The sequence below is a fragment of the Podospora pseudopauciseta genome, chromosome 4, assembly GCF_035222475.1.
Source record: "Podospora pseudopauciseta strain CBS 411.78 chromosome 4, whole genome shotgun sequence".
NCBI lineage: Eukaryota > Fungi > Ascomycota > Sordariomycetes > Sordariales > Podosporaceae > Podospora > Podospora pseudopauciseta.
In genome coordinates, this window is record NC_085894.1 from 1,226,776 (window position 1) to 1,252,390 (window position 25,615).

The 25,615-nt window shown below is 53.4% G+C and overlaps 6 protein-coding genes across 6 annotated transcripts; 5 read left to right on the forward strand and 1 right to left on the reverse strand.

Annotated features, from left to right (window-relative positions):
• Nucleotides 1-485: 485 nt before the first annotated feature.
• On the forward strand, nucleotides 486-5,454 carry QC763_402490 (uncharacterized protein). The gene is made up of 3 exons (XM_062911876.1): nucleotides 486-1,312; nucleotides 1,372-4,885; nucleotides 4,946-5,454. Exons 1-3 carry the CDS (start codon nucleotides 980-982, stop codon nucleotides 5,320-5,322), a joined length of 4,224 nt encoding a protein of 1,407 aa, XP_062765509.1. The 5' UTR covers nucleotides 486-979; the 3' UTR covers nucleotides 5,323-5,454.
• A 2,508-nt stretch (nucleotides 5,455-7,962) lies between these two features.
• Nucleotides 7,963-9,245, forward strand: QC763_0063590 (uncharacterized protein; the record flags this gene model as incomplete). The annotated part of the gene is given in 3 exon segments (XM_062905890.1): nucleotides 7,963-8,456; nucleotides 8,473-8,964; nucleotides 9,188-9,245. The coding sequence occupies 3 exon segments, from the start codon at nucleotides 7,963-7,965 to the stop codon at nucleotides 9,243-9,245; spliced, it is 1,044 nt and encodes a 347-aa protein (XP_062765510.1).
• Nucleotides 9,246-9,262: 17 nt separating this feature from the next.
• YCK2 (Palmitoylated plasma membrane-bound casein kinase) lies at nucleotides 9,263-11,437 on the forward strand (the record flags this gene model as incomplete). Its single annotated transcript, XM_062911877.1, is given in 5 exon segments — nucleotides 9,263-9,391; nucleotides 9,452-9,521; nucleotides 9,583-10,766; nucleotides 10,834-11,226; nucleotides 11,245-11,437. The coding sequence occupies 3 exon segments, from the start codon at nucleotides 9,263-9,265 to the stop codon at nucleotides 10,719-10,721; spliced, it is 1,338 nt and encodes a 445-aa protein (XP_062765511.1). The 3' UTR covers nucleotides 10,722-10,766; nucleotides 10,834-11,226; nucleotides 11,245-11,437.
• An 812-nt stretch (nucleotides 11,438-12,249) lies between these two features.
• ERP1 (emp24p/erv25p-related protein) lies at nucleotides 12,250-13,641 on the reverse strand. Its single transcript, XM_062911878.1, has 3 exons — nucleotides 13,191-13,641; nucleotides 12,819-13,124; nucleotides 12,250-12,763 (listed from the first exon to the last, which is right to left on the reverse strand). The coding sequence occupies exons 1-3, from the start codon at nucleotides 13,506-13,508 to the stop codon at nucleotides 12,614-12,616; spliced, it is 774 nt and encodes a 257-aa protein (XP_062765512.1). The 5' UTR covers nucleotides 13,509-13,641; the 3' UTR covers nucleotides 12,250-12,613.
• A 527-nt stretch (nucleotides 13,642-14,168) lies between these two features.
• SWC4 (swr complex subunit) lies at nucleotides 14,169-16,046 on the forward strand (the record flags this gene model as incomplete). Its single annotated transcript, XM_062911879.1, has 1 exon — nucleotides 14,169-16,046. The coding sequence occupies one exon, from the start codon at nucleotides 14,169-14,171 to the stop codon at nucleotides 16,044-16,046; it is 1,878 nt and encodes a 625-aa protein (XP_062765513.1).
• A 6,860-nt stretch (nucleotides 16,047-22,906) lies between these two features.
• Nucleotides 22,907-25,274, forward strand: QC763_402530 (uncharacterized protein; the record flags this gene model as incomplete). Its single annotated transcript, XM_062911880.1, has 3 exons — nucleotides 22,907-23,708; nucleotides 23,826-25,150; nucleotides 25,206-25,274. 3 exons carry the CDS (start codon nucleotides 22,907-22,909, stop codon nucleotides 25,272-25,274), a joined length of 2,196 nt encoding a protein of 731 aa, XP_062765514.1.
• Between the last annotated feature and the right edge of the window lie 341 nt (nucleotides 25,275-25,615).

Consider the following 25,615-nt stretch of genomic DNA (forward strand, 5'->3'; position numbering starts at 1 on the left):
TGGTGGGTGGTCGTTGCGACGGAATAATACCGCGACGGAGCCCCAATCCGCGATGATGTCACTCACTGTCCGTGGTCCCCTTAAAAGTCCAGAATTTGCTGACTGCAACGGTGGACTAACCCATTGCGAGGCCTTTCCTCCTGATGGCGAGAAAATGGAATGAGAAGAGGGAGCTATGGCCAAAAAAGAAAACAATGAGGTGAAAGGTAAAGAGGGATCACAACTACCAAGTGTGAAGGAAGTGAAAAGGTAGTGGTCGAGAGGAAAGTTCCCAAAGCCTTTTCTGAAAACATGGGGATTGTTAGCGAGAGACTTCGATATCAAACGATGGCCTTCGGTTATACCGCCATGCCATACCTTTGCATTGGATACAAAGCATCAAAATAACTGGCTACAAAGCTCTAAAAATTCCCCTTCAAAGACATACAGCTTTGTTTAAGGGTTCACAAAGGCCTTGTTAGACCTTGGCTGCGCTCACTACATCCTGAAATCACCTGGAGATGCTGCTCTCCCAACGTCTCGATTTAACACTATTTTTGCGGTGGAGATCACAGTCTTGGCCGTGCTCCCCAATCGGGTGCTAGCGCGAAGAAAGCACTGGCAGCTTGGTCTTCACGATTTGCGGCTCGGAGCCAATCAGGTATCAATACTTTTTCGACCAAAGTCAACACAGGCCAATCGCTGAAGGCTTCGTCACTCGTGCCTGTGGAAAGGTCAAACCGAAAAGAAGTGTCACCCTTCAATTCCATCCTCTTCCGCCGTCTCCAGAACCCGACAGCAGCCTGTATTCACCTTTTATCAGCGATCTCGAGCATCCTACCCATTCCACCAGAGACATGCTGAGATAGAGCATCGACTACCCGATTTCCACGAACCCCAGTGACGCCTCTCTCAATCGGCGGTCCCGTCGCCAGGTCGCGCATCATCAGCACCTGAAGAAAAAAAAACATCACCACATCAAGTCGCGACCGCGAACTCGATGTTTGCGCCCACTCTCCAAGAAGGCGGGCCCGCGAAGGGAACCCGCAGCAGTCGCCGTCGTCAGCGACCTTTGAGCGGCGAGAATTCAGCACAACAACCCAAAGCGAAACGGCAAAGACTGCCATTGTCGGAAACGACTTTTGCGAATCCCGATGCCGCTGCCACTGCCGCGCCCGAGACCTTTGAGGTGAAGTCGGACCAGCTCGACCTGCTTGGCACGAAGAGCGACGGCATTGAGAATGTCGGCGTGCCGCGACGGGAGCTCAGTGTCCGTTTCAAGAAGCCAAAGGCCGGCGAGAGACCAAACAAGGGCGATGGGAGTGTTGTTCTGGTATGTCTCGCATGCGCCGTGAATGATCCCGATGTATGCTGACTAGTTACTCTGTACAGACACAGAACAATGCGTACACAGTGAGCAAGCTGCCAGCGTTGCCGGATAGGCTCCGCGCCGACGCGCAGAGTAAGACCTACCTGCCTGTACCCTTGGGCGAGGGAACTCCGCGTGGACTTGTGATGCTAACTCCTCTAAAAGACCGACAGCAGGGTGCCATCTTTTCTTCAAGCGGCTATGCCCTGACCCTCACCCATACGCACGCCTTCGTCTGGCCATATGCATCGACCGTCTCATCTCCCGAAACATTCGTCTTCACACTCCCCTATCCCTCGAAGCACGTCAACGACCCTCTACCGCTCGGCTCCCTAGTGCCACCATCCGCCGCCTCCGATGAACCGGGTCTGGTGGTTGTCATGCCCGTCAGCGGCAAAATCGCCTACTGGGAATCTATTGCGAGCGCCGCTACTCTCGACTTCATCCGCCAGCAACGGAACGGGGTCGAGGACAGCATCCCGGGGATGTTCTCCGGAGAGCATGTCCTTCAGATTGTAAACGCGGAAACTTCTGCCTTCGTCCTTGTTCTGAGCAGTGGTCGCCTTGCCTACATGAGCGTCAGGGATACCCACGGCCGACCTGGAATCTCCGTCCAATTCCTCCGCGACGGCTTGTCCAACAATCTGGTGGGCTTCCTTGGCAACATCCGCAACGCCTTTTCTGGCTCCTCATCTCGGACCGACATTGTAGCCGCACGGGCAACACATGGGTCGAACGTCGGAGAGCGCATCATTGCCGCCGCTTCCACCAAAGGGAGATTATGCTTTTGGAAGATCCATCGTGGCGGTCAGCACGAGTTGCTTATCGACTTTCCTCTGCGAGATGCCTTGAGCGAAGCAGTCCGCGCAACCGACAAGAAAGCTCAGGAGTTCACACCGGATTCTTTTGAGGTATTGGACTTTACCTTTGTCCCACGAGGCGTTGAAGACAAATACATTAGTGCCAGTCGACTCAACAAGTATGACTTTGAACAAGGGATCGACACGGTACAGCATGGATTGTTGCTGGTATCACACTCGGACAGGCGCCAGTCTCGATATGCCATTGTGGAGGTGACGATCGAGGAGGGGGACTATCGACTTGGTATTGTTCGCCCGATAAATTCATACACCACCCCCGTCAGACCTGTTGCTGCCGAGAAACCCCGACTCCACCTACCACGTCCAGCACTTGTTGCTTTCGTCGTATTTGACCGGGCCGTAGTTGTTGCCTCCATGGGTTTGCTCCCCGAGTCTCCTGACGTGCAGCTGCTGGATGACGCTCATGTCTTACCGCCAACGTTTGAGGACGTGATCGACTTTCGAGATGAGGATTCATTACAGGTGGTTGGCTCCGGCAGCGAAGAGCCCAGCAGCAATGATCCGGGTCAAGATGGGCAGCGTATCCACCGATTCAGAACCAAAAATCCGGCCGTCGTGCTCTTGTTGCAAGGTGTTGGGACTGTCAGGGTTGCCGTGACGGATGTGGACCGATTCACTACTAACCAGCCACCACAAATCACAGCAAAGAGCAAGCTCGAGCAGGCCGTCTTCTTTGGGGTCAAGGGGGACAACCCGCTCGTCTTTCGGGGCAAGAGGCAGCTTCCTTTCTCCGCGCAGGATATTGGAACAGCCGCTATCCTGCTCAGCAGCGAGATCCTGGGCTCCAAGACACCTTTCATTTCCAACATCTCAGCCTCCCTCGAAAACAACCTTCGGCTACGGATCAGCTATCTGGATGGCCTAATCTCCTACGTTGGCGAGCTCGCGATTGAGCTGGATGCCCAAACCCGCTGGAAGTTGCTCTACAACGCCGAAAAACTGGCGGTTGCAACATATGTGTGGCAGAAGCATGAGGACTTCCTCGCACAGCGACCACAAGGAGAGAGAACAGTGGTCACGGAAATCGTTGCCTGGATTCATGAAAGCCAAAAAACGGACCTCAACATGGCGGTCGGAGAGGTTGATCCTGTCCGGCATTGGTTTATTCATGACGTCTGGAGATTCGACATCTTCCTTGCTTGGACTTATCAGGTCATCAAGTACATCTACACAAAGGGAGTTGTCAACTCTGATGATGAAATCACCCGACTGGCATGGGAAGCCGCTACTGTCGAGAACGGAGCGCTTGCCGAGGCCCGGAAGTTCCGTCTCTCCAGGGCTAATGACTATGGAGTGAGCGGCACTGAGGTCCCGGGCGGCACCGGATTCCCAGAGCCCTGGTCTGCTACTCATCTCATTATTCACAACCACAAGCGACTTGTTGAGTTCTGTTTCAAGTGGCTCGACTCCCATCAACCAGCACAAGAGAGCAACCCCGCCAACAAAATGCTCCTCGAGTCAACCCGAGGTCTGCTGCCACCTTTGATCAGCCAATACCTGCAATCATTGATCGACCAGGCCTCGTGGGCTACGGAAAGTGAAGTCTCGGAAATTCAGGAGCGCGGAAAACTCTATCTGAAGGCGTACGCGGAGGAGGTTTATGACAAGGTAACCCGTCTGAAGGACTTTGAACTCTGGGAGGAGGCTATCCAGCTTGCCAAAGAGTACAAGGGCTTTGATGCCCTTGCCGAAGTCGTTGTGCAGCAGATTCTGTTGATGGAGCAGAAGGCCGCCAGCGCCGTCCCCCAAAACGCCGAGAACATGCAGTTCCAGGTTGAAGAGAAGAAGAAGCGTATGGGTAGGCTATTTGACGACTATGGAGCGAACTTTGCCTTCCGTGCTTATGAGGTCCTGCTCGAGAACAGTGGAGTCCAGGCCGTTCTCGACTTTCCATACGACAGACATGGCTTTGCTACGCTATTCCTCCGGGCCAAGCCTGAGCTGGCCAAGATTTCATGGATCAACGATGTCCAACGAGAAAACGATATTGACCATGCTGCCGAAACTCTTCTCAATCTGGGTCTGAGCCGCAAGCAGCAGATCTGGAATAAGAAGATTGAGCTCAGCCTGGGCAAGCTGGCCTTTTTGGCTGAGGAAGCTGAACAGTCCACGAATGGAGACCACGTCAGCAGCGCATCCACTGATCTTCTGGCCAAGACCAGCATCAACCTGGAAAAGATTGATCAAGAGCTGGAGATTATCAAGATCCAGGACACTCTCTACAAGACCATCCTGCCCATCATCAAGGAGGGGGTTGACGAGTCGGCGGAGCTGGAGCTTCTTCTCAAGGAGCAAGCCGTGCTGATTCCCAAGAGACAAAAGGCATTCCACCGGATTTTTGAGGACGGCATGTCTCGCTTGCTCAAGCATGAGGCGTTGCATCCTGCCACCTTGATCGACCTGCTCACGCTGGCCGACCTAGGCGAGCAGTACGAGCACGTGATCCCGGACCCGTTCTGTCTGGCCCTCAAGGTTGCTAAGTACGGCCTCAAGGGCGAGGAACGTGCTAAGGCGGTGCGGCTGATCTGGCGTCGCTGTTTTGTTCGCGACGATTGGAAGGCTGTCAACCAGACTAAGAACAAGGGTGACGAGGCGCAGCTGACGTTGTTGGGCAACACGGCTACCTACCATACCCTCTTTGCTGTTTACGAGCAGAGTAAGTTGTTCATTTGTCAGGGACTGGATCACATGCTAACTGCCCACCACGCAACAACAGGACTCTCAGACGACAAGTTCAGCCCGTTTGTCAAGCCTTCGGAGTGTTTGGGGGTGTACACGGAGGAGGTGGACCGACGGTTTGGGAACCTGGACGAGCAGGCGCAGCAGAAGATATTGGAGAATATGAAGTGGGAGGATGATGAGCTGAGGGGGTATGTTGAGAAGGCGAGGGCGGATGCGTGGTTTCTCACGACGAGCGAGTATGCTGAGAAGACGGTGACGGCGGCGTTTAGCGAGCTGACGGCGGCTGGGAGGTCGAGTGTTAATGGGGATGGTAGGAGCGAGGAGGCGGCGATTCTGAAGAAGTTTGCGGAGAAGGCGGCGGCGGGTAAGGATGGGGGAAAGAATGGGGGTGGGGGCTTGTTTGCGGTTTGAGGGATAGGAGAGGAGAGGATTGTTTGTGGGCTTTTTGTCGTGATGATTTTTTTGCTGTTATTGCTGAAGGGAGGGAGTGAGCGAGAAAGTACCTAGGGAACGAAAATGAATTTGGGCGTCGGGGGGTGGGGGGGATGGACTTTTTCATTTTTTTTTATGATGTTATTAATGGGATGGGGACACACACACACACACAACACACACCAGATGAATGTGACTTCTTTTTTTCTCTCTTCTGTCTGTTTTAGTTCTCATAACTATCATGATGTTGGATTTGTAAGGGATGGTGGTGGTGGTGGTGGTGGTGGGTGGGTGGGTGGTTTAAGGCGATGTGTTTTGGGCCGGGGGGAAGAATGGGAAATACAACAACATTGTTGAGACATAGACAATGACCAAACTGAAAGTGTAGAAGTAATTCGTCATATAGGCTTGCTACTTTTGCTGCTTGGGAGTTTTGACTTTTTTTTTTCTCTCGTTCTGATGGAGTGGGGTGAAAAAGGGGGTGAGAAGCAGCGTATGGAGGTAGTTGAGTATGAGAATTTCTTGAGTGACATACAAGCTAGCTAGGTGGCTTGAGAAAAGATGTGTGAATGAAGTGAATAATGTGTTTTGATCCGAGGACTGCTGGGAGATGGGAAAGGAATACTTAATGGGATGGAGGGAGGGTTGCACAACATGGATTGTCAACTTCTTAAAGGAGCAATGATTGCTGTGGAGGGCTGAGAGTTTGAGGGGGACTGTGTTCCGGTGGCGTTTCGGTGGTGGTCAGAGGAGGTGAGTTTCTTTCAGGTTTTTATTATCTCGAGTTGAGTCCAACACCAGCGGGAAGGGGGCAAACAGGTGCTGGTTATTAGTTGGAGGATGTGAGACAGCCACCCGGGTAGCAAGCGAACTGAAGATGCATGTCATCGGAAGGTGCACCCGTTGACAACCCTCGAGGATGTGTGTGTGGTCTTTGTCGCGAGAATCAGCGTTGCTCAGAGCACATAGGTACCCTGGAAGAAAGATGATAAAGATCACGAGACCATGAAGCTGTGTTCGAGGATATAGATGTATAGGATATCATTGGCCACAGTCTGATGATGCCCCCAAAGTTTGACAAATGTCAAACACATCTGATTCGCCGAATGCAAAGCCTCCGGTTTCTATTTCCGAGGAGAATAACAATTTCCCATCCTTTTCCTCCCCAGCAAGAGACGCGACAACCGCCGCCGCCGAGGCGAGAAAGTTTTGAATGAAATGGTTGGGCTATCCTTAAATTTACAACGGAAAAAAATCACTTTCGGTTGTGGTCTTCGTCGGAAATAAATTCAACACTGGCGAGATTTTGGCGTATTGGCACCAACGGACATGCCGTCGTCCCTGCATTTTTTTTATTTTACTTTACTGCCAGGGACCGAGAGCGAGACAAGCGCTTAGAAAGATGGAATCTAGAACTCTTCGGGCGGTTATATCAAGGAATGCTACGTTGTTAACCGCGCTGGAAAAGGAAGATGGAAAATGTTTGTCTTTTTGTTACCGTACCCCAGGATGCCCAGAGATGCTTGGTGAGTTGGCCTTGCAGGCTGCTGTTGCAGCTGAATGCTGTGGGGGGTTTCTAGGTTGGAGAGAAAAGGCAGGTCTCCGAGACAGGATGTCCAAATGAGGAAGGATGGTATGGATGGGATAGAGTGTTGTGCTGCAGCAGGATCATGATGGTGATGCTTTCGTGGTGGGTTCATCAATGTTCCCCAGCCTCGTCCATCGGGATCGTGTTGCATTTGTGAGCTACACTATTCCTACCTAGAGCCGCCAAGACTTCAACGTTTTTGGCTCAAGGGGGCAGTGAGAAAAGAAAGAAAACCCTGGTGGTGATGGAGCTTGTGATCATCAACTTGTGGTAACAAAAGCTTGGGTTCCCTTCAGCTTGACCCGATGGCCTCACCTTGAGGCTAGGCTGGTGGGCTGCTTGACAGGCGTGTTCATCAGAAGGAAATCAATCAATCAATCAATCAATCAATCAATCAATCATCTCGACATTGGATCTTCAAGGAAGGAAGTGGTGTCTAATCTGACGTCGTTTGGATGATGGCCTCTGGCAATGATGAGATGAAAAGCGGGACGGAAAACAGACCCAGCCTCGCAGAAAGAAAAAAAATGCTCCCCAGACTTTTGTTTGAACAAGGGTTACCCTTCAAGCAGCACCAGGGCTGTCCACCGTCACCGCCTCCTCCTCCGTCCCGCAACTGCATCTCGCCTACCCGTTTTACCCTACCGCGTGTTCTCCCGTACCGCACCACCGTCACTGAGACCCGGAGCGAGGACCGAAAGCCTTGTGCCTTTGTGGCAGATGAGAAGCGTATGACGGATGGATGGACCAAGATGGGGAACGGTTTGTCCTACCTTCCTCTTTGCTTGTTTGCATACTGTAGCCAGGAGCAGTAGTGTCATGCGTCTCAGCCCATTGGCCCCCTTTTTTTATGATGCCGCCGCTGGACGAGATGCCGTTCCGGGAAAGCTTCTAGCGGTGGAGATTTGGGGGTTGGGAAATGGATCTCAAAGAGGGTCGTTGGCCTCGGCCATGGATTCTTGATCTCTCTCCTCTCCTTTCCTTTCCTTTCCTTTCCTTTCGGCATCAACTGCTGGCCCAAGTCTCTTTATATGACGACGGCGCCTGGATTTCAATGCATTGGCCAGTGGGAAGATTGCAAAGTTGTATCTCTGCTCCACCGTAAATGGAAGCTTGATCGGGAGCGAGTTTTCTTTTCGGGCGTGAACCGTGGGCGGGCACATGGGAAAAAAGCACGGGGCACATCAACCTGGAAATCCTGGTCTGAATGGAAGCGACGGGCAGCTAGTTTCGAGTTTGAGTTGGAGGAGCAGCAGCCTCATGTCCTTGATCAGTATCAAAAGCATGGCGATATCAAGGTAACAAAGTTTGAGAGGCAAAGCTCTGCAGCCATTTGGCACAAGCATCCATTGGATGACAGTTCAGGTCATGTTGAAAGCCCAGAGGTCGTGACTGGACACGAAGAAGACTGGGGCGCTTTGCCTCTGTGGGATTTTGACCGTGCACGGCTAGCCCCCTGTCGCGGCCCTCGACTCCGCTGGCCTGCTGCTGCGCTGCCCTGGCACTGGCCGTCCCCTTCTGTTTCGTTCGTCCTCCTTTAGCTCTCCCTTTGCATTTGCCTTTTCCTCCTTCTCCCATTCCACCTCTCCGCCACACCGCACGACCATCGCCCATCCATCACAAACCTGTGTGCCTGAGCAAGGGCCGCAGACGACAAGTCGTGTTGGGGCCGATTCGGATAATCGCGACACCCAAGTCAATTCGCTTTGTCTGGTGTTTTGGTGCCTGGAAGAAGAAGAGAGAGAGAGAGAGAAAGACGGGAGAGAGAGACCCGCCGACTCGGTCAAGAAACGGAATCGTCAATTCAATCCGCCCGCCCTCGCGCCCACCGCCACGTCCACTATCTACCCACCCAGCTCGAACACGAACCGCGACCGCTATCCCGACGATCACCGACCGACAGGACAAGACAGAAACCTTACGCCCGCAATTGCTTCGCCTCGCCCGACAGCTGAGAGAGAGGCCCACCGCCTGGCCCAGGGGTTCTTTCCGCTCATTCCATCCACCTTGACGTCTTGTCCAGAGAACATCGGGTGAGTCTCTCCATACGCCACCCCAATTGTTTATCATTCGCACCGCAAGTGCACATTTGTTTCCGCTTCGGCATATTGGTCCAGCCAGTCTTGCCCACTGCCACACACCAGGCCGCCAACTAGGCTGCCCTGTTCACGATCTGGACCGGCAACGCACACGACGCCAAATCATTTGGCCGATGGACCACAAGCAACTCGCGACTGACATCTAAGTCTGCTATAGATTTACTCCGAGACTGTGCTATACATACAATCACTGTCGCGTTGCTCCTGATCGCTGACGATCAATTCGCCCGAAATGGCGTCGTCATCCTCCAACGTTGTTGGTGTACACTATAGAGTGGGAAAGAAAATCGGAGAGGGTTCGTTCGGTGTAATTTTCGAGGGCACAAACCTCCTGAACAACCAACAGGTTGCCATCAAGTTTGTACGTGAATCCGACATCTCGTCAAGGGTAGAAGCAAATGCTGACGCGACGTGATTGCAGGAACCAAGAAAGAGCGATGCCCCCCAACTGAGAGATGAGTACAGGACATACAAGATCCTCGTCGGGTGCCGTAAGTAGACATGTGCCCACCCATGATGGGCGGGAATGACCTCAGGCTAACCTTGTCGCAGCTGGCATCCCAAATGTGTACTACTTCGGCCAAGAAGGTCTGCACAACATCCTGGTGATCGATCTTCTCGGTCCATCGCTCGAGGATCTTTTCGACCACTGCAACCGGAGATTCTCCCTCAAGACGGTTGTCATGGTCGCCAAGCAGATGCTATCCCGCGTCCAAACCATCCACGAGAAGAACCTGATCTACCGTGATATCAAGCCCGATAACTTCCTCATCGGCAGGCCAAACTCCAAGACTTCCAATGTCATCCACGTGGTCGATTTCGGTATGGCCAAACAATACCGTGACCCCAAGACGAAGCAACACATTCCCTACCGCGAACGCAAGTCGCTTTCTGGCACTGCTCGTTACATGAGTATCAACACCCATCTTGGTCGCGAGCAGTCGAGAAGAGACGATCTCGAGGCCCTTGGCCACGTATTCATGTACTTTTTGCGCGGTGGTCTTCCCTGGCAGGGTCTCAAGGCTGCTACTAATAAGCAGAAGTACGAGAAGATTGGTGAGAAGAAGCAGACGACGCCCATCAAGGAGCTGTGCGAGGGTTTCCCCGAGCAGCTGGTGACGTATCTGACATATGTGCGCAACCTCGGCTTTGAGGACACGCCCGACTATGACTACCTCCGTGAGCTTTTCACCACGGCGCTCAAGGAGGCTGGCATTCCCGAAGATGGAGAGTATGACTGGATGAAGGTTGGCAAGCCCGACAGGAAGGGGGACTGGGACCGCCCGGGCGCTTTGCACAACCCAAACGCCCGCCCCGGGGCTTCGGCCATGGAGATCCACGGCAACTCGAGGGGGCCGACGACACACCACCAAAGCGACCCGCGAGCCCCTCAATTGAGCATGTCGCATTTAAACGCCGGGAAACCCCTACCGCCCCAGCCGAACCAGAGGCAGTCGAAGCAAGGACGGCCAAACGCGCCCGCCTTGGGAGCCCAAAGGCCCGCGGTCGGGGGTTACAACATGCCAGCAGCGACACCTACGGGATCAACCCAAGCCCAGTTCCAGACCAGCACCCAGAACCTGCCGCAACGACCGATGGCACACTCGCCCGCCATACCTGCTCCCCAGAATAACGCTCAACCACAGCCAACAGGCTTCCAGAAGTTCATGAAGACTCTTTGCTGCGGTTAATGGGTTTTGGTTGTTTTTTTACGCGTTGATCTGGCGTCTTGCTGAGTAAGCTTTGCCTTTTTGTTTTGCCTCGAGAGTGTTGACAAACAAGTCGGCTAACTTGTTGGATCAGCGTTGTAAGCGGCAGCCGGCGGCAAGTTCTATATAGGGGCTTTCGAAGATAGGAGTCCTTTATGATTTGTCTGCGACATGCGTTGTTAGTTTTTTTGCATGGGACATTAGAAGGACGCCTTTCTTACACGGGGGCGCATTCCAGCACATTTGGCGCCTTTCCTGGACATCATTACGATTACGATAATCCCGGTTTCTCCCTTTTTTTTTCTGTCTTTGTCTTGTCTTTCTGGCCTTTGACCTGCTTGCAGCTCTCGCGGAGGATGTTGGCAGGGCTAATAACTACTTCTTGGGCTGGCCTGGCAGGGGAAAATATCAGTCTTGACTTGTTTGGCGCCTTGGGGGAACGTTTTCACTCTCACTCTCACACTCTCACTCTCACTCTCACTCTCACTCTCACTCTCACTCTCACACATTACACACACACCACCACACATACTCACAGATAAACTCACTCTAATAATCAGCATCCCTTTTGAGAACATACAGAAAAAGAACGGCATTGTAACAGGGCATGGTTTCATCACTTTTTTTTTTCTTTTTTTCTTTTGACTCGTGGTTTTTTTTCTGGCTGGCTGGACAGGGTGGTGTTCTCCTTTTTTTTTGGTTTTCTTTTTTCCATCATCGTCTTGTTGTTTTTGCTCGTCCAGAAATAATGAAAGAATCTCTCTCTGTCTCCAAAAGAAAAACACAAGCACGAAGAGAAAGAGCCCCCTTGCTATGTTCAGCAGTCAGTCAGTCAGTATACACTCGAGTCGTTGAAAAAAAAATGATTCCGAACCCAACCTGCCCTGTTTTTTGCCTGGTGTATGTTTTCTTTGTTTTATCTGTCTGTATAAGCGTGTGTGTATGTGTGGGTGAGTGGGTATATCATTTCTTTTCTTTTTTTGTACAGGACTCTGGGCGTTGTAAAATGGGACAAACATTGTCGCTTTTGTTGTAATTGTTGTTGTTGTTGTTGTTGTTGTTGTTGTTGTTGTTGTTGTTGTTGTTGTTGTTGTTGTTGTTGTTGTTGTTGTTGTTGTTGTTGTTGTTGTTGTTGTTGTTGTTGTTGTTGTTGTTGTTGTTGTTATTGTTGTAATGGCTTTTTGTTGTTTGGCTTTTTGGATATAGTTTAGTTCGTTGTTGGGTGTTTTTCCTTGACAAGAGCTGTCTGTTTTCCTATGTTGGTGTGTAGGCCTTTGGTGCGTGTGGTAATAATGCTGGTTGTGAGGAGGAAATTCAAGGGGAGGAGGGAGTCAAGTCGAAGAGGGTAGAGAGCGGACGGTGTCGGGATAAGAGCGGAAGGTGCTGGAGAGGAGGGTTGATTTAGGCGGAATGTTGGACAGATAACTTGAGGGTGTGAAGGGTTGGAATCTCTGGGATAATTATAGTTGATATAAATCTGTGGTGTGTATAACGAAAGGATTTGGTGATATTTTTCTTGTCTCATCACCTCCAGTGAGCAAACACATCATACAATATCCATCCAGGCATCACATTGCATCTGAAGAACTCTGGTTTCCACTGACACCAGCAATGTTTATAGGACCATTTTCCACCTCCAGCCTTGAAATACAATCCCTGGTCTTTATGATTTCATAACTCCCACGACAGACATACATACATTATAGACAGAAAGACAGACCGTTTTCCCATTGAAAAGTCTCATTTCTAAATTTCATAACCACAACCACCAACCACGGCAACAACCAACAAACAAATATTTCTTATTTCGACATATATAAAACGCCCAGACCCCCCTCATCTCCTTCTTTTTGTCATACCCCAAAATTGTTCTCTCACGTTAGCTTCTGCTTAATAAAAAAGCTCCTAAGATGGCTCAGCTGCCAAGCACAGGTACCAGCAAGGACAAACAATTGAATCAAGATCCAGCGGACGACGCGAGCGTTGGTGGACTCGGATTGATCGCGGAATTCGGCTTCTCTCTCCTATTGTTCCCCTCATATTAGCACCACCCCATCTCCGTGAATGAGAGCAACTTACACGTTGAAACACCTGCTCCCTCCTGATGTCATTCAGCCTCGCGTTCAGGTCCTTGACCCGGGTGGCCAGGTCGGCAATCTTGGACTTGTCGCTGCTGTCGATAGCCGAAGTCTCGCCGATGGCCATGTCGAGGGTGAGGCGGATGCCGCCGTTGGGCTGGGCCATGCTCAGCCAGGAGGAGCGGCCGCTGGAGGAGGAGGGGGTGAAGCAGATTTTGTGGTCGCCGGCTTCGGCGGCGGTGAAGGTGAATTTGCCCGAGGGGCCGCCGCGCTGGGAGACGACGCGGTGGTCGTTGTCGAAGATTTCCTGGGGGGCACAAAGTTAGCAAGGAAAAAGGAAGGATGTGGGGGGAGGGGGGGGAGGAGGTTATACGTCAACGGAAATGTAAATCGAGATGCCCTCGTGCTTGGCCCAGTGGTGGCGCTGGTCGTCCCATTCTTCGGCTACGTAGTGGCCTACTACGAGGGTGTCTTTGGGGAGCTCTTCGAAGAAGCAGCGGGGGGTTGTTACGTCGATGTAGAAGTAGAGGGCCTGGGCCATGGAGGCGAGGGAGAGGAGGGGGAGGATGGCCCTCATTTTGGCGGTTGTTTTTTTTACGTGTTGTCCGTGACCGATTGTGATAGTTGATGGGGGAGATATTGGAGCCGTCGGTGTATCGTTTGAATTGGTCGTGGTATGGTCGTCGCTCATCAACGGTTTATCGTCGTTTGCGACGGGTTTGTTCACAAATTCACCAGCAACAGCAGCAGCACACAGCACAGGCGCGACCCCGGTCAAGCTTGGAAGCTGCCACGCTTCCACAGTAAAAAGTTGGGGCCACTCTCAGTGGAGCGCCCCAGCCAATCTCAGGGGTTGAGCTGAGGTAGAGTCACGTGCGAGATCAGTAACCACTAAGCTTGACCCTTGAGCACTGTGTGCGTTTTTGGGTGACAACTGTGAGAGCGCACTGTGCCCTCTGGAAAATTTGGGCGGTGTTGCTTGACAGAGTTTCGCGTTCTCACAGTGAATGCCATCATTCAATCACGTCGCTCATTTTCCGACAAACTTTGCCATCAAAACGTTGATTTTTCGTTGCGCAGTCCATCAAAATTTCAAGAGCGACAATTCAGTTTGATTGCTTTTTTAATAGACTTCCGTTTGATAGATACCCCCAACCTGGGTTTTTTTTTCAGGTCGAGTTTTGCCAGATGCCCGATTGAAGTTTGGGACAAAATTGCAGCCGACGAAACTCGCAGCTCTCTCGCTACCTTATTAAGATATCCCCACAGTGCACGGGGTTGACCTGTCGACGCGACCAACCCCACCACCACCACCACCACCGACCTACCCGGCACAACACCACCACAAACCATGACCTCGCGCGACGTTCACGATGTTCTCAATCTCCCTTCCGATCACTCGGGCGCGCCCCGACCATCCAAGAAGCAAAAGACCAGCGCGCCACGACCAAACCTGAAGGGATTAGCTCGCGAAGTCCAAAACCTGGGCGGCGACAACCCAATAGCCATCGTTCCTGAAGTTAACTTCTTCAAGAAGCGCCGCTTTGCGACACGGAAGCCGGTTGCGAAATGGGAGCTCAAGACGTTCACCAACTCGGCGAGGGGAGACGACGGCGCATTGGTGCTGAGGCATTGGAAGAGGAGGACGGATGATGGCGCGCCGCCGGTAGAAGGTGCGCAGGATGGGGATGGGCAACAACAGCGGGGAGGGGGGGAGGGGACGCCAGCTTCGGAAAAGAGGGAGGAGAAGCCTGAGGACTCGGCGTTTGCTAAGTACAATGTCAAGGTCGTTGTGCCTCACTACACCGAGGATCAGTATCACTCCAACCTCCAGAGCAACGACTGGACAAAGGAGGAGACGGATTACTTGTTGGAGCTGGCAAAGGATTTTGATCTGAGGTGGACGTTGATATGGGATCGGTATGACTTTACTCCAAAACCACCCGGTGGTGGTGGTGATGCGGCAAATGGGGAGGATACCAGCACGGCGGTGGTGCCGGCCCCAAAACAGCGGAGCATGGAGGATCTCAAAGCGCGATATTACGAGGTGGCAGCCAAAATGATGGCTGTTCAGAAACCGGCGCAGTACATGACCCGGCCAGAGTTTGAGCTCTACGAGATGATGCAAAACTTTGACCCGGAGCAGGAAAGAAAACGAAAGCAGTTTGCGCTCAACACTCTGTCGCGCTCCAAGGACGAGGCCCGGGAGGAGGAGTCGTTGCTGCTAGAGGTCAAGCGCATCCTCGCGCGCACGGAGAGGTTCAACGAGGAGCGCCGCGAGCTCTACAACCGGCTTGACTACCCGGCCACGGACTCGGACATCAACTCGTTCAAGACGTCGGCCGGGTTGCAGAACCTGCTTCAGACGCTGATGTCGACGGATAAGAACAAGAAGAGGAAGAGCATCATGCCTGGGGAGGGCGTCAGTCCCAGCAACAACTCGGGCGTGCCGAACAGTGCGGTTTCGGAGACGAACCCTGCCAATCGGAGGGAGAGCATCGCCGCTTCTGCGACGTCGAATAATCATCACCATCATGCTCGTCGTGATTCGGATGCGAGGACACCGGCTACGCCGGCTGATCCGACGCCTACGTCGGCGGCGGCGGCGGCGGCGAATAAGAAGAAGGGCGGGGGTGCGCAGCAGCCGGAGAGGAGGAAGTTGACGCAGCAGGAGGAGCAGGTTTATGGCGTATCGTATCATGACAGGCTGGGGAGCGGCCCGACGTTTCGGTATGAGAGGATTAACAAGCTTTACAGCCACAAGAGCGGGCAGCAGCAGCTGCGGATTACGAATGCGCTTAGCGAGCTTGACTTGCCGCCTAGGCTGGTGATGCCGACGGCTGCGGTGACGGCGCAGTTTGAGGTGCTTTGGGGGGCGGTGACGGCGTTGGTGGATTTGAGGAAGATGAGTGATCGGTTGGATGGGGAGATTAAGATTGAGGAGGCGAAGAAGGCGGAACGGGATCGGGCCAAGGGTATCGCGGCCGAGAAGGAGGGGGAGAAGGAGAAGGGTGAGGGTGGTGGTGGTGGTGGTGATGGTGCTGCTGCTGCTGCTGCTGGGGAGGGGGAGAAGGCCGGAGAGAGTATTGGGGAGGGCGGGCAGACAAAGGAGGATGGGGAGAAGAAGAGGCCCGGGAGTAGTGGGAGTTTGACTGCTGCTGGGCATAAGAGGAGCGCGAGCGTGTTGAGCGCGGCGAGTGATAAGAGCTCGAAGCGGCAAAAGAAGTGATTTGGCCCAGGTCTTGGACTATCGGAAATGGGAGTCTGGAGGACGGTGGAGGAGTTGTACAAATAGTAATGATATCTTTGGGAGTCATCACGCTCTGTGTACAGTACAATATCTCTGCCTGATCCATCAGGACGTCCAGTGCATTGCTCGAAGCGATGGATGTGTTCACTTCCCAGTGCCAAATGCTATCTGGTACATGACTTTGGTGTAGTCAAGTTGACGTGTTCTATCTCCAAAGTTGAAATTTATATGATCTACTAAATAGCTGGTCTTATGATTGCAAAATGTAGAGTGATACCGTGCCCAAGTAGGTGGCAACCGGATTTATTGTCACCTTGATTCGAGTTTGTCACTGAAAGTTATGGTTGAGGAATACACAAGGTTGAAGATGCATAAATTGAAACTGAGATGAAGGTAAGTGGACCAAGAAAAAAAAGACGACAAAGAAGGATGGAACTGCATCTGAAGGGCTTTGGTAGCCGCAAGGTGCAAGTATGGATATATTAGGTAAAGTCAAAACAAACGAAGTACAGTATGTGAGTGCGTGGTGAATGGTCGATGGAGCGAGTGTGGATGTGCGATCATGCTCCCGCGGTAACATAGATAGGGATCGTTGTCAAGGGATGGCGAACCGGATATTTGGGGCTCGAGCTACGAAACCCGATGTTGTGATGGTTAGCTGGAAGATAGAAAACTGGGCAAGGCATGCTTGGATTGCAACAAACACCTACTTTCGAGTTCCGGTTCAAGGTAGCAGTTGCCAAAGCATTACCTATCTCTGAATTCCTTCAACTGTGTTACGCGGAATGCCATCACTGCCGGACGTAAGGATGGTGATTGAACTGGACAGCTTCTATGGTACGAAATTGACAACAACTAGACTTGTGCAAGACCTCCATTTCTTGCCGTGGAGAATGATTTGTGATTTGGTGTCATGTGACGATAATACAATGTGAGTATCATGAGAGACAACCTGCTGTTCAGAAAAGTCCGAGACGAATTGATCATGACAAACAATTTGCGATGCTTGGGCGGCTAGCCGGTGCATGCGTTTCAAGAGATATCTCGTCATGTTCAACTCCTGAAATGTGTGGTACATTGATTTACAAAGTTCAACAAAGAGACAGATTGCTTCCTAACGGCAGCGGCATCTATAAAAAGCTCAGCAAGCCCCCAAGCGACGGGAACAATACCCGCCGACGTCTTGACTTGCATTTCCTCGAGGAAGAAAGGGGATCTAGGACCAAGCCTATATGCAGGTACATGTCTTTGGTCACGATCCGGGGAGAGCGAGGCTGCTCAACCGTGAGGCACGTACTCGAGGTTGATCATGCACCAGTACCAATGGTCAGTACCTTCGGAGATTTATTGACATCTACGACCAGACTTGCGAGGCTGTCGTCAGTGTCTGTATCTTGAGATCTGTGATGAGGATGTTGAAGGCTGCAGGCGCCAATTGTGAGACGACCTACCAGCTGGCGGGTAGACATGTGATGGTATAAGTGATTAGTAGATGGTGTTAACGATGGTGGGGGATCGTTGGAATAACATGGGGTTATGGCACGATGTGGATATGCCTAGATCTGTAGTCAAAAGATATATATAATCTGCCCTGTTGATCTGTCCCAATAGCTCTTGACCTTGAACCGCTGGTAGCTGCACCCCGTCAGATGGTTGGACGCCACCAAGGCTTGCTGATAAGAGGTGTGGTGATCGAGTTTCAAAACAGACATGTTTGACCCCGGATCTCTGCACACCTTCCATCAGAAGGGTATCCGGGGAAAGAGGTGTCGTTCAATCTGACGAACCTTGGGCACAAGAGCGGGAGATGTTCGGCGGGTCGAAGAATGATGGGCCAATGAGAGGGCCGTGATGAGATCTGAGATGCTATTCTAGGTAAAGGTAAGCGCCATGCGGCGTTAAGCAATGCAGAGCCTCACCACACACCACAGTACATAATATGGGTTAGCCCTACCCACTTTGCAGTCAGTTCAACGTCCCGTTGTTGTGGGCGCCAAGGGGAGTTGAGGTTGCGCAATGGATGCATCATCTGCGGCCGACCGGAAGGCCACACACAGCGGACACGGCCGAGAAGAGAATTGAGGTGCGCGGGGGAGAGCCTCACGGCAGGCAGGTAGGCGAGACGCCGCGACTTAGACGCCGTCGACTCTTCCCGTGTCTGCTTCTGCTGCTGCTGCTGCACGACATGAATTCTCCAAGAACGGTGATGGTACCTGCATTTACCTAGGCTGGAACTAGAAACCGGGCCTGTGGTGTTTTGGAATGCTTCTAGAAAAGATAGACGCCCAAGAAAGCATGTGGTGTTGGACCAGGCTGAGGTAAATCACCTGTTTCATTGGAGGTTCAATGATGCCGTCAGGTGCAAGGCTGACACCATGACTGGAAGGCAGGAACGACTTGCAGGGCACAAATAGGCCACAATCCACAAACCGTGGCTGATGATTGCAGCCAAATCACTATAGAATGATAGCCACACAGGCATCAACCACGCCTTCTCGGTTTCGGCCTTCGACGTCAGCGGAGCGGACTTGGCTCCGAACCCGAATGGACAAGTCGCGATGTGGAAGAGAGATATTAGCACCGAAAGAGCAAACTCGTCCGGTCGAGTTGTTCTGGCGGTCAGGAGAGTGTCGTCGACGGCCCCGCATCGGCCCGGTCTGACGAGGTGACCGTTCCGATACTATTGTGGGGCCAAGAAATACAAACCTCTTACATGAGTCGACACGCCGAATACAGCATCCACTTTGCTGACGACACCACCGAACATTACGTGCGTCTGCGCCTGCTGCCGTCCGTCGCACCACACACCGCTCAAACGTCCTCCTCCCAGACCTCCCTGCCTGATCGGTGAGAATTTGCTCCGTCATCGATGGGGGTCTGGAGTTGCGAGTCGCGATAGCCGCAGCCTCAAAAGGTTCCAACTGCATGCTTCATCACGGGACGAACACTGCTGCGGCGGGGCCACCTACCGGCTCATTCGCACGCCTCCCATTCGATGGCAACCTGTTTCTAAGAATACCTTGCTCGATTATTCAAAATCCCGACTTCTCATAGGTCCTGCCAGATCTGGTTTCCAACCAATCACAGCCAGGATTCTTCCATGGCCCAGGAACGAGGAGTTGGCGATGGCGGTAAAGCAGCAGCAGTTGCTGCTGCCGCGGTAGTTGGGCTTCCTATTCCTCCGTCCGGCACCTGGTCCCCCCTTCGCCTCGAGCCTACTAAGCAGCGCAGAAAAGACAAAAAGCGCGCGTCGCAGAGCCTGATATTAAACGTCGCAATTTTGTGCATGAGGTGCGAGATGGTGTTCTATAATTATCACCCCATGCCTGATCCCTGCTGCTGCCCGGACCACCGCTTCTCGGAAGATTAGCGGCTGTGGGTTTCATCCTCGACGTCGATGCTGCAGAAGCTGGGTTCATCAGAGTGTGGGGAGGGCCGTCTCTCTCATCACAGAGGAGTGACAGTCCAGGAGCGCCGCAGGGGTACAGGGTTTAACACGCTGAGTTATCACCGTCAGAGGGGACGCCATGTCCTCCACAGGGTCGCTCTGGTCACGACGTGGTGGTGGTTTTCCAGCGTCGTCTTCCACAAAAACCGCACGTTGCAAGGCCGGCGCTTGGCCTGATTTGGTCCAAAAGGCCCTGACGGTGCAGCATTGGCGACCGTTTTCGTACGAGCTGGACTTCAGCCGAGGCATTCTTCTCTGGGTCAGATGAATCTGCTAGAGAGAGGTTGAAGGGATAGGAAAAGATATCGTCACCAGATTGAAATACAACTTGGTACAATACAGATCGAATCTTTCAGGTACCACCACCAGTCGTCGCAAAACGATAGCAGAATGGTGATTAACGTACCGCGTCAAATTGCATGAGCACCGACCCCTGTCACGGCCCATCATTGGCCCTCGTTGTGAGACTCGAGCTCGCTTCACACGCTCCCATCGCCACATCACCGGCTGGCAAATCCTGCTCGACTCCTCAGGCCCCTTCTGCCCCCTTTGGCGGCATTCGTTGGCCCCGGGAGCGGGTGTCGTCTTATCTCTTTCTCGAGTGTAAAGAAACAAATAAGGTCCGATTCGGGGCGAGCAACGGCGGGGGTGAGGTGTCCTCGACGGCCGCCGGACGGCACACACTTACACATGGGCACACACACACGGGCACACACACACGGGCACACACGGGGCGGTGGGGTAGAGATGCTCAAAGCCCAAGCTACGTGACGACAACGCTTCCTCGCTTCTGCTCACTCTGCTGCAATGGATGGTCCTCCGCTCCAACGCACCTGCAGCCCAATAATGACGGCTCATTCAGGAGTTTGGAACACGTCTGCAGAAAAGCTGTATTGCCAACTGGCAAATCAGGTCAAGCATCCTGATTGCATCGCTTTCGGGTGGCGGATGGGGGCCATCTGACCCGCAGCTCCGTTCATCTTTTGTCAACCGTTTCCTTGTATCTCGCACCAAGCGCCTCCAGATCTTACTGCCAGGGGTTTGCCCTGGAGCGATGTGCGCGCCAAGACACCTGCTCGAACTCTCTCTGAATAGACGGCGACGAGCAACACAGTTGTGGTGAAGGTACAGTGTTGCACCACCAGGTTAGATACAGACGACGACAGCCGCAACCCTCTCGGCTGCGAATACTCGTCGGTGAAGGCAAGTGATTCGTCAGTGAGGAACCACTCCGACACTGTCGACTTGTGCAAGTGAGATGTCGCACAGCTTTTATATTGGCTCCCTCCTTTCCAGCCGCGGTGAAGCCAGGACTCGGTAGGTGGACTCGCCTGAATGGCGGCTCTGATCGCTTGATCGCTCGTTCGCGCGAAAGCCGCTCTTACAGCTCGCATAATACCAGGCAACTCTACGCACTTCCACCACAACCGACTGACTTGGCGAGCCCGGCTGGCGTGGGCGGGACCTGCTTTGGGGACCAGCAGTAGTAGTTAATGCTAGGCCACAGCTTATCCGCCTAGTCCGGCCCGGTCTGGGAATTAACTTACAATTGGTGTAAGGACAGTTGAAGATATCCGCACCCGCCATGTGATGTGATCCTGATGTTCCCTACGGAGTAACATGTCAGTTCTCACAGTCTCACTTTGGAGAAGGAGAAGATCTCAACAACCCCTGTCGTGAGTGTGCCAACAAGAATATGGCTTGGCAATGCCTTCTGCAAGTGCCCTGGCCCGGCCGGTCATGATGGACAGGAGGGACAGTCCTTTCCGCACTTATTCCCAAGAAGGCAATCCAACCCTGGGCTCAGCACACTGCAGCAACACGCACACCACCACACTGCACGCACACCACGCAGAATCAGCAACCAAGGTTTCCGTCACAAGGTACCGGTACATACATGTCTCCCCGATTAGGCGCCATGCCACAGCACCCTTCCTCATTCTAGCTCCCTGCCCGCGGGCGTCTGTGCGACTCGCCCCCCCAGCACCAGCCGCCCTTGCATTTTTGACGCTCGTCTGCTGCGAACAGTTGACGAAAGCGAGTTTCTTCCTTCTTCTTTAGCTTTACCACATCTGCAGCAAAGCAAGCCTGGAAGCCCCGGGCTGTCCGCGATCTCAACAATACCCGTAGATCCGACCGGTCTTTAGCTAAGCCTAGCTTTGAGGACTACCCTTAGTCCGCCGGGGGTAGTATAAGCAACCGCCAACCTCCAAGCACCAAGCACTGTACAGATACAAGATACGGAGTACAGATACAGAAATACCGTATTACCAGAACCCTGGCTCCTGCTGGGTACGAGTACGGTACGGTACTAGCCTCCCCACCCCATCCCACCCCAATCCACTCCGTCCATCCACCCACCCAATCCATCCCCTTCCCGACAGGCGCAGCGGTGTCCGTAATCGCGCGTTAAAAGGGACCAAGCGCCCACGCTCCAAACTTCCTGTTGAAGAAGGCTGGGGTTTTGGCTCAAATTTCCTGGCAACACACGTTACGTTGCACGCCCCGTCGACAGCGCGCAACTCTCTGGCTTTGAACCACCGAGACGAAGGACGGGACTAGATAGCTGGACAAGAGGACGGGACCAGGACAAGGACAGGACAGGGAAGGACAGGACAGGACAGGACAGGACAGGACAGGACAGGACAGGACAGGACAGGACAGGACAGGACAGGACAGGGCGACGGCGGCGGCGGCGACCCGGCACAGCAGCTACAACAACACATCGAGAGCTCCGGACACTCTTTCGCCCAAACACACCTCGCATTTTGTTCTGCAGCAGTTTGCAGCTTGCGCAAATCAACACTCACCAGTCGGCTCTGGATAGAACCGTTCATGACCCTCTGACGTGTCATTTCATCTCACCATCTCATCAGCAACAGCAACACACAGTCTTGCTGAGAGCTCAGAGAAGCTTGTGGGAGCTACCTTAGCTATTGTCAGGGTAGGGAGCTCTCGAGCAGCAGCAGTTCCAGTCCGCGCAAGCAGTGTCACCGGCCCCAGGTCCGGCGACAGCATAACCTATTTCCATCCGGGCGAACCCAACGCTGGGTAACGACGCACGAGCACCGACCGGTTCCCCCGCCTTCCATCACTGGCGCATCGCATCCGGGAAATCCTGCAGGCTGATCACACTTTTTTTTTTTTTTTTTTTTTTTTTTTTTTTTTTTAATTTTTAAACGCTGATTCATCAGTGAATTTCACGATCCCCAGACCAGCGCATGGTCTCTTTGAGCCGTCTCATCTATCTGCCACACCACTCACCCCCATCGCCCACTACTTACGACCTCAGGCACAACCTTCAACACTCATACTCACCATCACCCAAGCGCCGTCAATCAGCTGGCTGTTTCACTAGTCCACCCACCGGCTCATAGCTTTGTGAACAGCAATGTCGACATTTACGGCCCTCAATGGGGGTTCACCAAGGCCTGCCGAGGCCATGAACGGGACGGCCGACGCGGAACGAGGACCCGGCCAATCGGCACCCGCAGATCCCAGGCCTGCCGCCGCTGAGAGCTCCACCACTAGCCAAAGACACGACAGGCTCCCTTTTCCAGGGCAATCGTCTCTCTCGTCGGCATCAGGACAGGAGGCATCGCACAAGAGGAAGCGCTCAAACTCGGAGTCTCCAACCAGGGAACGCCAGCCGTCTCCTGCCTCGAGAAGGGAGAGGTCCGAACGGACAGACCTGGCAGAAGCCACCGAGCGGGCCGGCAGATCAGAACCGGGAGATCGTCCTGAGCTGTATGGCGCTCAACGGGTCCGTTCAGAAACTCGCGACGGTTATAGCACCCCGCGGAGGGAGAGCTACCGGGGTTACGGCGACGAGAGAAGGGACGAGAGACGGGAGGATGCCGATCACTGGCATTCACGAGAGACAAGAGAAGAGCGCAACTCCAGTTACGAGGGCCCTTACTCGGCAGGACCGGTATCGGCTGTCTCTGACGACCAACCCGGCGATAGGCACCGGAGAGCCACGAGCCAGGGAGACAGCGCCGACTATGGGGATCAGAGCCCGGACGGAGACGACCGAGGTATGTACTCGGGCCAGTACACGCCGGAGCAGCGCAGAGATGGGGTCATCCAGTCAGATCCCAAGAAGCGGAAGCGCAATTTCAGCAACCGCACCAAAACAGGCTGTCTGACCTGCAGGAAGCGCAAAAAGAAATGCGACGAGACCAAACCAGAATGTGAGTGTTGTTGTTGTTGTTGTTGTTGTTGTTGTTGTTGTTGTTGTTGTTATATGGCCCTCGATATGGGGTCGCGTTGGGCCCAACCTGTTTGCTGAGGGCTAACAATCCTGCCAGGTAACAACTGTATCCGCGGCGGGTTTGTTTGTGCGGGATATCCCCCGCAGAGGGGAACATGGCAGAAGCCCGAGGCCAAACCGGCCCAAGTCACCATTGAATCGAAGGACCCCAACTACGTCCCACCAGGTGCCTACGGGATGCCTCAGCAACCACCATACCCCCGGGAGCCGCTTCCGGGTCCGCCGTCCAAACGCGACTCGATTGCTTATAACCGCGTCCAGCCCACGCTCCGGATCACCCCCCCTCAGGGTCGCCCATTACAGTCTGACGACGATAGACTGACCGCATCCACACTTCCGAGCTCCGTGCTGAGCCCTGACAACAAGCTGTCTGCTCTTTCTTCTGCCTACACTTCATCAGCCTCAGCCATGTTTCCCACGCCCATCAGCGCCGTCACCAACTCGGCCCTGTCTGACCGGGCACCCAAGGAATACCAGAGGGTGCCGCCCCTGCATGACCTCACTAGGACCGACCCCGAGCAGCAGCAGCAGCAGCAACAGCAGCAGCAGCAGTCCCAGCAGTCCCAGCCTCCGCCATCTGCATCAGCACCTCCGCCGCCCCCCCCTCCTCCGCAAAGCACCACTGTTGCTCACCCTCCTTATAGTTTCCACACAGGCAGAACGGCCACCCCGCCCACAGCCCAGGCCGCCCCTCCAGCCCCGCCGCCATCGTCGTCTGTGGGTGGCAGCAGCGGCGGGCCACAAGCCACCGCTCAGCTGGCCCTATCCCACACGCAATTTCCCTCTGACCGTCCCCGTCGCGAAAAGGAAGAGATGCTCAACGGCCGACAATACTACCCCTTTGACAAGGAGCTCGTCCTCGAGCGCGAGCGCTGCAACGCGGCCTGCTGGCGCTTCAACAACTCGACCAACCCCAACATTGGCGTCTCCCCAGCCGAGCGCGCCCGCCTGTTCAGAGACATTCTCCATCCTCGTGAAGGCGTGCACCTCTCGCCCACTCTCATGTCCCCCGTCACGCACACGGGTCGGGTGGGCGACAACACGGCTGTCGAGGCGCCCTTCAACTGCGACTATGGGTACAACATTCAGATTGGGAACAATGTCTCGATTGGCAGAAACTGTCTGATCAATGACGTCTGCGAGGTCCGGATCGGGAGCAATGTCATTATCAGCCCGAATGTGTGTATTTACACGGGGACGTGCAGCACCGATCCGCGGAGGCGGGCGGGCAACAGCGGGACGCAGTATGGGAAGCCGGTGGTGATTGAGGATGACGTGTGGATTGCGGCGAATGTGGTGATTTTGCCTGGGGTGAGGATTGGGAGGGGGAGCACGGTGGGGGCGGGGAGTGTGGTTACTAGGGTGAGTTTTGTTTTCCAACAACATGAAAGATTGGGATATACTGACAGACGGACAGGACGTGGCGACGTATAGCATTTATATGGGGTTGAAGGCTGGGCATAGGAGGGGGATTGCTTTTGTCTGATTGAGCTAACCATCCATCTCTTGTTTTTCTTTTTCTTTCTTTGACGCTCGCATCAACAACATCATTATTCATTGGAACAACAACTAACTGGGTATTATCCTGTCTTTTTTTCTTCTTCTGTTTCTTTAAGCTTGTTGTAATCATCATGTCTTTTTATGATACCCAATATTTGATGTATTCTTTTTCTGTCAATCATGTAATGTATGCTAGGAGCCGAAAGTGTCTCATGTTTCTTCTTGTTGTTTCATGGGAGGAAAAGGGAGGGGAAGGAAGAGGGGGAGTGTGTGTGTGTGTGTGTGTGTGTGTGTGTACGAATAGCATCGGCTGGGCTGGTGGCTGTG

Bases quoted from the DNA above. Each gene is read 5' to 3' on its own strand.
- QC763_402490 (XM_062911876.1), top strand. From the start codon at position 980: ATGTTTGCGCCCACTCTCCAAGAAGGCGGGCCCGCGAAGGGAACCCGC. The intron at 1,313-1,371 runs GTATGTCTCGCA...TACTCTGTACAG, and splicing joins GCGATGGGAGTGTTGTTCTG to ACACAGAACAATGCGTACAC. The intron at 4,886-4,945 runs GTAAGTTGTTCA...ACGCAACAACAG, and splicing joins CTTTGCTGTTTACGAGCAGA to GACTCTCAGACGACAAGTTC.
- ERP1 (XM_062911878.1), bottom strand. From the start codon at position 13,508: ATGAGCGACGACCATACCACGACCAATTCAAACGATACACCGACGGCT. The intron at 13,125-13,190 runs GTATAACCTCCT...TGTGCCCCCCAG, and splicing joins CGATTTACATTTCCGTTGAC to GAAATCTTCGACAACGACCA. The intron at 12,764-12,818 runs GTAAGTTGCTCT...GGGGAACAATAG, and splicing joins GGGAGCAGGTGTTTCAACGT to GAGAGAGAAGCCGAATTCCG.